Source organism: Rhinatrema bivittatum, chromosome 14, assembly GCF_901001135.1.
Source record: "Rhinatrema bivittatum chromosome 14, aRhiBiv1.1, whole genome shotgun sequence".
Classification (NCBI taxonomy): Eukaryota; Metazoa; Chordata; class Amphibia; order Gymnophiona; family Rhinatrematidae; genus Rhinatrema; species Rhinatrema bivittatum.
Genome location: NC_042628.1, coordinates 59,234,278 through 59,247,200, shown reverse-complemented (window position 1 = coordinate 59,247,200; position 12,923 = coordinate 59,234,278). Strand labels below are relative to the sequence as shown.

Sequence of the window (12,923 nt, the reverse complement as noted above, 5' to 3'; positions counted from 1 at the left end):
ATGGGGAATTGACTTTCTCTACTTGGGGAAGGGACTTGCACCTTTATTTAATTTGTTGTATTGTGCCTTGGCATACAATTATGGGCCTCAGAATGGGGTGGGCCACAGGGGCATGACCCAACCAAAATCTGGCCCTTCCCGCAGAATCTCTGTGGGGTCGGACAGGCAGCAGTTGTTTGGCAGAAGGACGAGGACAGTAGTGATGTATCAACCGAGTCCTCCACCTCTGTAGCTCTGGGCCTGGCTGCTGCTTTGGACTGTACGGGACTCTGCACAGCCACATGGTTTAAAGGAGCAGTCATCCCAACAGCAGAGAAGGAGGACATCGCCCGAAGCACCACCTCTCTCCTCATCCTGCCACTGATTAGCTTGGGTGAGGGGGAGGGTGATCGTAGTGAAAGTGGGTAAGGAAGAAAGAGAGAGAGGAAGTGAGGAAGAGAGACATATGGGGATGGGGCAGAAGGAGAGAGAAAGAGGGGGCAGGAAAGATAGAGAGGGGTTTGGGCAGAGGAAGAGAGTGGGGGAGAAAGGGAGGGGTAGGGAGAGAGAGAGAGACCAGTGTGGGGGGAGGGGAGGGAGACAGAAAGAGAGGGAGCAGAGCTTGTTTGACTTGACTTTCCCAACCAAAAAGGCTTCTGCTGAAATAAATACAAATGAATGGACAGACTGAGCTGATTGTCAGATGAAGGTGTCATGATTTAACTGCTGTTTTAACCAAGGTGCCAACCACTGGCTTCTTTTCTTTCCAGCCTCCTGTAGCCTGCAGTGCTTTTCAGGTGTGGGAGAAATCCACGGTGATCAGCCCAAAGTCACCTGTGCAGAAACAGAAAACAGATGTCAAACGACCACCTTCAGAACCACCATATGTGAGTAATGCCTCTCTTCCTGCCCCTTAAAGTCCAAAACTCAGCTTTGCTCTTTGCCAGTTGATGGGTTGCCAATGGGTTGGAAGATCGAGGATAATCTGAATAAATATGCATGAGATAGATGTGCATACAATTGACGCAGTGGGCATGCAAATCTATCGCATGTATATTCATTAGGGATATCCTGAAACCGCAACCAATTTGCAGCCCTTGTGGAGTGGAAGTGAATACCACTGCCTTAGATAGTGGCTTAAATCCACCCAGGAAATAAAAACTCTACAGTAGGAAGAACCTCATTATTACCCAGTTATGTTTGGCTAAACTCAGACAGAGGGAGTTACACAGAGAGTCAGCAGCAAAGCTGGGAATTAGAACAAAGAAGTTCTCAGCTCCCTTGCCTTTCCTGGTAGCCTCGCCTGGTTAGCCCTGAATAAAGGAAGTTTTTTTTTTTCAGTTCACCCATAATTTCTTATTGGTCATTTTTTTATTTTGTCTTGTTTTGCTTACAGTTTCCTTTGCGTACCGAAGCCTGACAAGATCCTGTGCAAGCCAAGAGAAACCTGACGAGCAAATCTCGCTGAGCTCCAAAAGGATGCAGCTGTCACTGTCACAGGTCTCTTGCACCACAGACCTGTGCAATAATGGCTCACATTGTGAGTATCACTCAGTTTTGTGCATCAGTCCTCTCTGCACCCCCGCCAGCTGTATGTGATCAGGTGGTGCTCACATCCAGGAATTGGGGGTGGGTTTTCCCAGTTTTGATGCATGCCCCAAGCTAGGAAGCTGCTTCTCAACGTGCCTGCCATCACATAAATCTTCTTCTCTCCTACTCCATAATTTACCCGCTGATTCTTATCACTTTATAATTAAACAAATTAAAGAACAGGGCTGTAATTAAAAAGGGACAGGATGGGTGGTGAAAGCTGAAACTTCCACTAAAGTATGAAAACTCCCTCTCGTTATATTATCTGTTTAATATTCTGGAATGAGAGAGGTCTCTCTAGAATACTAAACAGATGATATAACGAGAGGGAGCAGAATGTGCCCCTTCTGATACTTGAAACCTGCTGGTATTCCTCGTGTGACCTCCTCACTGCCTATTCATCCTGGTTCCTTCATTGTCCCCACCCATCCTTCCCTACTCTCCCTGTGACCTCCAAATTCTCATTGTTCGGTTCCTAACCTGCCCACTGCCATCAGCAGGAGCTTCAGCAAACTGGCTGCTCAGGAAACATTCCCTGCGAGTGGATGGGGGAGGATGCCAGGGAAACTGAGCTTCACATAACAGAATGTGGGCCTGATTAGTCTCTCCCTTTCAGCTCAATCCATGGAAGCCCCGCTTAATGGTATGCAGTGCTATTCCTGTTTGTCCTTTGGAAGTCAGTGTGGCAAGGATGCCATAAGCCGCTACCAGTGCAGAGGGAAGGAGAGACAGTGCATGGATGTTGCAATTTCCGACAGTTTAGGTAAGAGAAATGACACTTCCATTTATGATGATGGGGCTACATCTGGAGGTTCATAGTGCAGAAGGGTTGATGGATTACGCCCTCTGGAACAAGCGGGTAGTTTTACTTGGGACATGGTTTGCAGATCTGGCATGTGCCCACTGAAGAAGCTTCATTGCTTTATTTTTCTCAGTGTTGTAGATCCCATGCTCGATTCTCCTTCTTCTCCCCTTCTTTAAGCTGCTGGCTCTCCCATTCCTTCATGAAGTCTCTCCTAAGAGTTTCACCACCTCTCTGCCCACATACACACAAAATCTTCCTGTTCAGCAAATTAATTTTCATAGGTAACTGCACTAGCCCTTTATTAATCAGCTGAGGCCCGTTCCACGTGTTTCTATCCCAGCTCCAGACCAGCCTTCTTTTGTGGGCCTGACACTTTCCTACTGTTCCTTTGGGCTTCCAGACGAATTGGAACTAGCCTTCATTGGCCTACGGCGCCATGAGCCTTCAATCACAACTATCCTGGGCTGCTTTCCCCCTATTTTATATACCCTTACCATTTCTTTTATCCCAGTTGTTGTAGCCTTGGCCAGGAGCCAAGCACTATGGCTCCCTCTGGAGTCCGGCAATTGTGGGCCCTTAAGTCCTGGCTATTAGGAGCTGCCACAGTGCAATGACTGGGATACCCTTTCCTCAAGGAGCTGTGAACGTTGTCTCTTCAGCCTCCTCAGTCCTGGCTGGCCTAGGGAGAAGTCCAGGAATCAAATCCACGTTCTCTGTACAGCAGCACACAGCGCTGCCCCCCACTGAGCTGCACCCTCTTTTGAAGTACAAAGAACGAGTATGGATGATGGAAATCAACTGAAGAGCCCTGGGGCATTATAGCTCCCAAGAAAAAAGAGGGAGAGAAGAATAGAGAGATGGTGAGAGCTGGTCAGAGGCAGATACAGAGAGAGAGAAAGCAAGAGAATGACCTTGACTTGGATTTTTATTTTACCCTTGCTCACAGCACCTTCGAATATGAGGATGAAAGGCTGTGCCCATCTGCCAAACTGTAGCAACACCTTGCAGTTCCACAATAATGAGGCCTCCTACCGTGTGAAGTGCTGCGACTCTGCTTTCTGTAACATTGATACAGGTATGATGAGCACAACAGCTGGTCCTTGCAGCAGAAAATCACGAGGGGCTGAACACGAAGGGGCTCAGTTTTCCAGTGCCAGACTTAGCCAGGAAAACTTTGCTGGCTGAATTAAGCACATTTTCAGCTGAACCTAGGCAGCTAGGGTTTTTGGCTGAAAATTAGCTTAAATCTGAAGGTTAATAATATGGCCGCCTAGATTTAGAGCACTTAAACTTTGGTGCCTAAATTTAGCTAGCTAGAGCTGAAAATCAGTGCTAACTGATTCACAAAATCCCTCCCAAGCCAATGATGGCCCGATCAGCAGTTTGACCCTGGAGCCAGCTACGGGGTGGAATAGAGGCAGGAGGTCAGCTATGACGTTGAATGGCTGATTGGGCTGCCAGGGTGAGGGGTTGCAAGAGCTGGTGGGGAGGGATCGCCAGCTCCAGATGCAGGATAGCCAGCTAGATTTAAGCAGGCTATTTCTGCACTTAGGTTTGGTTGGCAAGCATTGAAAATCCCATCCCCAGGACCAACCAGAATTTGAGCAGCTAAATTTAGCCACTCGGTGGGGTAAATTTTCAAAGTCTTTGATCTAGCTACTGACTCCAAAATGTATGGGAGAGAGAGAGAGAGAGACAAAGAGAGAACAGAAGGGAACCAAGAGATAGAGAAAAGACCCCTCTTCCAATAAGCCGAAATGTTCTGCAGGATTTCATACCATAGGAGACTATGTAACTCTGTTATATCTAACCTATATCTCAGGGAGTCCCTTCAGGATCTCACAACACACAGCCAGTGTAACTCCTCTGAATATTGTGCAGGTTTGGGGGGAGGGGGGGTGGAATTCTTGCAGGAGCCAATGTCCACCTGTATATCTCCCAGAAAAGGGAAACACCTAAATAATGCAGATTTCAGGGAGCTCGTGAAGGAACTGCCAGTGCTTGGGAACAATTTCACTAGAGTTCATTAGAAAGTGTCTTTTCTGTACCAACCCAGCGGTCATGACTTGTTTTGCATTTTAGAATCGGAGGATGACGCCTCTCCCAATGGTGTTGAGTGTTACAGCTGTACTGGAGAAGATGATAAATGCTCTCCAGAAAAAGCCTCAAAAGTCCAGTGCACTGGCTCTCAAACCTCCTGCCTGGAATTATTTGGCACCAAATATTCTGGTAAGCTTCCCTTTGGGCACAGCATAACGGTAAATATTTATCATTTTTATATTGCTATCAGACATAGGTAGCACTGAACAATGGTAATAAGTATTCATTTAAGGCAAGTCCTTGGCCCAAAAAGTTTACAATTTAACTGGGAGATGCATCAAGCCGCGGTAGTGCTCTAACATGCGTTATATCTCGCACGGCGCTATCACACAATATACACAGTACTTTGCACCTCTCCACTCTTCTACCCTCCCCTATTACCATGACCTTCTTTGCATGCATGATGGCCAACCAAGAAGGTGGTTAGCCATAATAAAATAACAACATCTATTTGAAAAGAGTTAAATATGAGGTGGGAAATCCAGGACCCTTACATGAGTCCTGAGGCTCCATTTTACATTTAAAGAACTGGCAAAAAAAAAAAAAAAAGTCTCACAGCCTGGGAGGTTAAGCTGTCCCCCCCCCCCCCTTTCTTGTATTTATTCATTTTTGGGAAGTCAGAGCTGCCACAAGTGGTGGTCCCGGATTGAGCTGGGGGTCAGTGCTCACCCTCGGCTCAACTTCCCCATGTGGCTATGAGATTTTTTTTTTTTGCCAGTGTCTCTTTAAGGTGATGGCGGTTCCTTGAGGTTGCGGCTGCCATTGCATTAAAGGGCCGCTAGGCGTGTTCTTTTGCTCCACAGTATCTGGCTGGAACACAAAAGAATGTGCCATAAAGCCACAAAGTTTTTTTCAGGCAAGGGGCCCCACTATCGTGGCAACAATTCCCCCCCCCCTGCCTGCGATAGTGGGGTCCCTCCTGTGATAAAAATGTGAGGGTTAATGGCTCTAGGCCTAAGCGAGTATCTGAGACAATACGATCTAAAGAGACTTGGCCAAGGTGTAACAGTGGGGAAAAATGGGATTTGAACCCTAGCTTTCACAGACCAGTCCTTCCAGATGAGAAAAATGGGCAATATTTTTGTTTGTTTAAAGGGGAGCCCATGCTGAAAGGTCCTCTAAATGGGACATCAGTCTGTATCGTACAAGCACAGCATCTCAAGTCATTTATTAAAATGCTAAGCAGGAATATCCATAATGAGTGTAGCACTATTGCTATACAAACCTCTCCCCTGGTGCAGTAGGTGATTACAGACAGGCTGAGCCCATCCTGTTTGGCTTGACTCTCATCTCATTATGGGCTAGGACATGTCAGTCCAAAGCAAGGTTACAATCCAGTGTGAAAAACCAGGACTCAGCTTCTCGGGGACCTGGAGCCATTTGGCCATGAAGCTTTTATCTACCTCTCAGGAATCTTTGGTGGTGGTGATGCCTTTTTTCGGGGGGGAGTTTGGCAATTTCCTTCTACAGGCTTCCAGCGCAGTCTGAACCGGCTTCCACTGGCTGTGGTACCATGATTCCTTTCTTCACAGTCGCCTGCAGCTTTCTTCCTGTTTTCTTTCCTCTCTCACCTCACTGGATACACAGTCCTTGTAGCAAGAGTCCTCGGCCAATGGCTACGCACCAGGTGCTCCTTCCAGACCCCAACAACCATGAGCCTTAAATCTAGCCAGCAGGTGTTGCTATAGTGCATTGACTGGGTTGCCTTCCCTCCAGGGGCTGTGGATGATGCCTTCTGGAGCATCCTCAGTCCTGTCTGCTTCCAGGAATGGGGGACCTAAGCTGGAAGTGCATAGTACTGCCCATGATCTACCAGTCCGCTCTCATCATAACTTTAAAGGACTGAAAGAAAATAGGGATTTTTGAGACCACAAAGGACATCTGAAGGAGGCCCATCGTGATTTCAAAAGATTCTATGGGTCAGACCAAGGGTCCATCAAGCCCAGCATCCTGTTTCCAACAGTGGCCAATCCAGGCCATAAGAACCTGGCAAGTACCCCAAAACTAAGTCTATTCCATGCTACTGTTGATAGTAATTGCAGTGGCTATTTTCTAAGTCAACTTAATTAATAGCAGGTAATGGACTTCTCCAAGAACTTGTCCAATCTTTTTTTAAACCCAGCTACACTACCTACACTAACTACATTCCATGGCAACAAATTTCAGAGTTAATTGTGCATTGAGTGAAAAAGAATTTTCTCAGATTAGTTTTAAATGTGCCACATGTTAATTTCATGGAGTGTCCCTTAGTCCTTCTATTATCCAAAAGAGTAAATACCCCTTTGTGCAAACCTTTGTGTATATGTAAAAATTTATTTTATGTTTCCTTTGTTAACTAAGCTGTTTCATTGTATTCGACTAAGGAATTTTTTCCTGCTTTTTCTGTTTCACTGTAAACCGGCATGATTTGCATTTAATGCAAGAATGTCGGTATATAAAAGTTAAAAATAAATAACTAAATAAATAAATAACCGATTCACATTTACCCGTTCTTATGTTCTTATGTCCCCTGGTCTTTGTAATTTTTGAAAGAGTAAACTGATTAACATTTACTCGTTCCATTCCATTCCATTCATTATTTTATAGACCTCTATTATATCTCTCCTCGGCCGACTCTTCTCTAAGCTGAAGAGTCCTAAATTCTTTAGCCTTTCTTCATAAGGGAATCATTCCATCTCCTTTATCATCTTTTAATTACCTTTTAATTATGTTATTAACCCCATATATCTTAATCCTTTTAATAACCTTTTAATTATGTTACTAACCCCATATATCTTAATCCAAGTTAATTCGACCTGTTCATTGTAAGACATTTACTTGTCACTGTTATTGTTTAGAATGTAAACCAAATTGATCAATAATTCTGTTATTGGAAAGTCGGTATAGAAAAATGCTAAATAAATAAATAAATAAATAAATAAATCTTGATCGCCTTTCTCTGTACCTTTTCTAATTCCGCTATATCTTTCTTGAGATGAGGTGACCAGAACTAAACACAATACTCAAGATGAGGTTGCACCATGATTCAGAGGCATTATGGTATTCTCTGTTTTATTCTCCATTCCTTTCATAATAATCCCTAGCTTTCTATTTGATTTCTTGGCTGCTGCCTGCCATGTAACTACTTCTGCAATGGATGGTGTGTAAGTTATGAAATAAAAAGACTGCGGCATTTCGGAGGGATTTAAATGATCTGGGGTAACTGGGGGGAGACAGGCTATCAATCCAGGGGGGTTGGAGGACCTAGCTGTTAACTGGGTGAACTGGTGGACAAACTGGTAAACTGGTAATGGCGATGGCACGTGCTCCTTTTAAAATCTCCAACTTACGCAGTAGAAGCAGGATTTGCACTTCCACTTAAAATCTGGCACACAAATGTGCATGGCCAGTCTATTTTATTACACGCACAAGTTATAAAATGGCCATGTCCCTGGGTTGAACGTTATTGGCCGTGCGCCTGTTTGAAAATTACCATCACTGTTATTCAACAAATTAAGTAAAATAAGCAGTAACGTAAGTCTCTAGTCTGTCTCGTTCTGACTTCTTAATTATATGTATGCATTTTCTATACCAGTTAACTTACATCTTTATTGAACCCAATGCACCTATATTTATGCATCATTTGTACCAAATGTACCCTACTTGGAATCTACCCTGTCTGTATATTGTACCTGTATATGCTTTCTTATGTGCTCAATACTCTTCTTAAATTTTATGTAAATAAATATTTATAAATAAATAATAAAATAGCCCCCTCCTGCAGCTTTTTGCTATATCCCCTGCAGCCATCAGCCAGGAGAACTGAGTCTAGTTAGCATGGGCTGCAGGAAACCCAGTCTTGGGGGAGACTACCAAAATAGTGCCTTCCTCAAAGATGCCAAGGTGGTGGACACACCCTCCTAGGATCTGGGCCTCTCATCCTTCAAGTCAAGGCTCTAACTCTCTACCAGGTTAAGACTCTGATGATACCTCCACCCGTACTTCCAGATCAAGACTCTGAACCTCCCTTGCCTCTCCCAAGTCAACACCCTGGTCACCTGCCATCCTAAGTCAATGTTCCAAACTCTTGAAAACATGCTTTTACAAACAGACTGAAAACACAGCTGGAAGGGGCATGCCAAGATTATGACAAGATGTTCTTATGAGGGGGATATTCTTGCAACAGGAGTCACTTTGAGTGTTGTTTCTAACCAAACACAGTCAGGGGTAACATTGCTGATTAGCTCCTGAATCCCTCTTTCAGAAAGAAGAGGCTTTTGTAAGATAAGATGTGCCATGCTGGGTTAGACCAAAAGTCCATTGAACCTAGCATCTTGTCTCTGACACTGGCTAATCCAGATCTTTAAGTAGTCCCTGGCAGAATCCAAAGAGTAGATCCAATTCCTTGGTGCTCATGCCCTGGGATAAGCAATGGCTTTCCCCACGTCCACGTGGCTAATAATTGTTTATTGACTTTTTCTCCAGAAACTTGTCCAAACCCCTTTAGAACATTTTCATTCAGTGCCCTGGGATAAGCAATGGCTTTACCCACATCCACGTGGCTAATAATTGTTTATGGACTTTTTCTCCAGGAACTTGTCCAAACCCCTTTTGAACATTTCATTCAGTGCATATGCTAGATGCACTGAATGAAAAAAATACTTCCCCCAATGTGTTTTAAATTTTCTACCTGCTAGTTTCAAGTACTAGTCCAAGTACTATGTGAAAGGGTAAATAACTGTTCCCTATTTATCTGTTCCACCTCACTCATGATCTTATAAAACTCCATCATATCACGTCTCAGGCCTCTCTTCCCAAGCTCCAAACTAGGATGGTATGGGTAGGCGAATTTGCTCTAAATGGTGTGTTTTGTGTGTGATTAGTGATATGTCATCATTCTCTTTTCTTAGGTGGAATGCGTAAGAGCACTGTCATTAAAGGTTGTGCCACACAAGCCACATGTGATACCTCAGTGATGATGCTGCTACAGCACTATGAGACTGCTCACATTCATTGCTGCAGTGGTAACCTGTGCAACAGTAGGGTCAGCAACAGTAGTACCAGTGCTGCCAACTCCACTGGCATGAATGCTTCCAGTACCGCCTCGGGCACCACCAGTGGGGCAATCACCAATGTGGATGGTTCCTCAGCAGGCAATGGCAGTATTTACTCCAACTCAAACATTTCTCTAGGGAACAACCCTGGACTCTCTACAATACTGAATCCCAACAGTACAGCCAGCCCCCTCAACACTTCTAGCAGTTCCAACAATTGGCAAGGGTCCCCAGCAGGAAACTACAGTGGTGGTGCCAATCTCAGTAACTCCTCTGCCACCACTCAACAGACTGGCAACTACTCTGGTATCTCCTCTGCAGGAAACTACAGTGGGAATAATTTGGGCATGTTTTCTTCAGGAAGTAACGACTCCTCTGCCGTCACCCACCAGGCTGGCAACTACTCTGGTATCTCCTCTGCAGGAAACTACAGTGGGAATAATTTGGGCATATTTTCTTCAGGAAGTAACGACTCCTCTGCCGTCACCCACCAGGCTGGCAACTACTCTGGTATCTCCTCTGCAGGAAACTACAGTGGGAATAATTTGGGCATGTTTTCTTCAGGAAGTAACGACTCCTCTGTCGTCACCCACCAGGCTGGCAACTACTCTAATATCTCCTCCGCAGGAAACTACAGTGGGAATAATTCAGGTGTGTTTTCTTCAGGAAGTAACAACTCCGCTGCCGTCACCCACCAGGCTGACAACTACTCTAATATTACTATCTCCTCCGCAGGAAATTACAGCTGGAATAATTCAGATGTGTTTTCTTCAGGAAGTAACGACTCCTCTGCTGTCACTCACCAGGCTGGCAACTACTCTGGTATCTCTTCTGCAGGAAATTACAGCGGGAATAATTCAGGTGTGTTTTCTTCAGGAAGTAGCGACTCCTCTGCCGTCACCCAGCCCTCCTCCACAGGAAACTACAGCGGGAATAATTCAGGTGTGTTTTCTTCAGGAAGTAACAACTCCTCTGTCGCCACCCACCAGGCTGGCAACTACTCTAATATCTCCTCCGCAGGAAACTACAGCGGGAATAATTCAGGCGTGTTTTCATCAGGAAGTAACGACTACTCTGCCGTCACCCACCAGGCTGGCAACTACTCTGGTATCTCTTCCACAGGAAACTACAGCGGGAATAATTCAGGCACATTTTATTCAGGAAGTAATGACTCATCTGCCGTCACCCACCAGGCTGGCAACTACTCTAATATCTCCTCCGCAGGAAACTACAGTGGGAATAATTCAGGTGCGTTTTCTTCAGGAAATAATGACTCCTCTGTCATCACCCACCAGGCTGGCAACTACTCTAATATCTCCTCCGCAGGAAACTACAGCTGGAATAATTCAGGTGTGTTTTCATCAGGAAGTAACGACTCCTCTGCCGTCACCCACCAGGCTGGCAACTACTCTAATATCTCCTCCGCAGGAAACTACAGCGGGAATAATTCAGGTGTGTTTTTTTCAGGAAGTAACGACTCCTCTGCCGTCACCCACCAGGCTGGCAACTACTCTAATATCTCCTCCGCAGGAAACTACAGTGGGAATAATTCAGGTGTGTTTTTTTCAGGAAGTAACGACTCCTCTGCCGTCACCCACCAGGCTGGCAACTACTCTAATATCTCCTCCGCAGGAAACTACAGTGGGAATAATTCAGGTTCGTTTTCTTCAGGAAATAATGACTCCTCTGCCATCACCCACCAGGCTGGCAACTACTCTAATATCTCCTCTGCAGGAAACTACAGCGGGAATAGTACAGGTGCGTTTTCTTCAGGAAGTAACGACTCCTCTGCTGTCACCCACCAGGCTGGTAACTACTCTAATATCTCCACCGCAGGAAACTACAGCGGGAATAATTCAGGTGCATTTTCTTCAGGAATTAATGACTCCTCTGCCATCACCCACCAGGCTGGCAACTACTCTGGTATCTCCTCCGCAGGAAACTACAGTGGTGAAAATTACACCGCTATCTCTGCTGCGAACAGTCCTGGTGTCTATAATGCAGGTATGCCTCCAACAGGAAACCAGAGCATTGGATCCAATCCTAACAACTCTTCGACATTTAGTTCCAGCAGTGCCACTACAGGTAATCACAGCAGTGGCAATGACTCAGGTGTAGTTTCTTCCAATGGTCACTATAACAGCGTGACTCATGGCTCCCTAAATGAAAGCAACATTCCCTCTGCAGTCAACCCTAATGTCAATGCACATCCATCCCTGTCCACAGGCACAACTGTGCCACCAGCCACTACCAAAAGCTCCAGTGGCAATGGGAACACGGCTAGTGCAAACAAGAGTGGACCCAGCGGAACCATCAGCACATCTCTTATCTTCGCTGTACTGTTGTCCTGGTTAATACACTGAGCCAACGATGCAATTCATTTCCAGAAACAGTGGATCTTGCAAAGTTAAAAGGAGGCAAATGGAGTGAGACTGGAATGGAGTGGCCAGCTCAGACTTTCTGACTTTGTTCCTGGGTCCTCATATCAATGACATCCTTTGCTGGAACACATTCTACCCAGAACTGTGAGATGCCCTTTCTGTATGCACTTTAGTTTGAAAAATAAAATAAAGGTTTTTCAAATATTTCTGCAGATAAAAAGCTGCAGACAAAATTTCACCTGGAAAGGAGCACAGCTGGAAGACTTTAGGAGTCTAGTGCTTCCTGCTGTATCCCTTTCCCACCCCCAGCCTCCAAATATACATACCCCAATACCCCTTTGTACCCCACTCATACGTCAATGCCCTACCCCCAAATCCACACCTCCTGATGCCCCTTTACATCACTAAACACATATACCTCAAACATGCAAATACCCTGACATCACTTTGCATCTTCCAACACACACAAATCCCAATGCCCCTTATCTTCTGCCAAACACATACACACACACTCCACCCAAACACTCCTCCTGTAATGCATACTACTACTTTCATTTACAGGCAGTTTGCTAGCAGATCCCACCTTTATCTCCATATGCGTCATTTTAAGTGTGTTAGATGTGCCTTGTGTCAATAACCAAACTTGTATGTATAAATAGATGATACTTTAAATTAAAACTCACACCTAAGACTCTACTGGCGATTGTAACTGATTTTTCCTTTTTCTGAAGTTATACAACCCACAGGGGCAGGGATGGGGGTGGAGAGGGGAGGCCTGAAACAATGGTGACAGGACTGAGGAGACTAGAAGAAACAGAAGAATGACTTTTCTGTACCATTGTCTGTATCACAAATGTAATGTTTCTCTCTGTTCTAAAAGACTATAGGGGGTCCCTAGTCAGCAGCATTTAGCCAGATAACTTGTGAGTTATCTGGCTAAATGCCGACTTTTGAATATGTGGGGGAGATCATCCGGCTAAAATAGGGAAATTAAGGGGGTGTTTCTGGGTCGAGTTGGGTTAGCTGGCTGTGATA

At 45.1% G+C, this 12,923-nt stretch overlaps 1 protein-coding gene across 1 annotated transcript in view; it reads left to right on the top strand.

Moving 5' to 3' along the window:
* LOC115076071 (uncharacterized transmembrane protein DDB_G0289901-like) overlaps positions 1 to 12,576 on the top strand; it is a 34,203-nt gene extending 21,627 nt beyond the window's left edge. Inside the window, exons 2-7 of the mRNA XM_029577189.1 lie at positions 750 to 866; positions 1,376 to 1,519; positions 2,186 to 2,332; positions 3,321 to 3,449; positions 4,457 to 4,603; positions 9,364 to 12,576. Coding sequence (XP_029433049.1) covers positions 750 to 866; positions 1,376 to 1,519; positions 2,186 to 2,332; positions 3,321 to 3,449; positions 4,457 to 4,603; positions 9,364 to 11,870 — 3,191 coding nt within the window. The 3' untranslated portion in view covers positions 11,871 to 12,576. The remainder of the gene's footprint in view (positions 1 to 749; positions 867 to 1,375; positions 1,520 to 2,185; positions 2,333 to 3,320; positions 3,450 to 4,456; positions 4,604 to 9,363) is intronic.
* Positions 12,577 to 12,923: the final 347 nt, after the last annotated feature.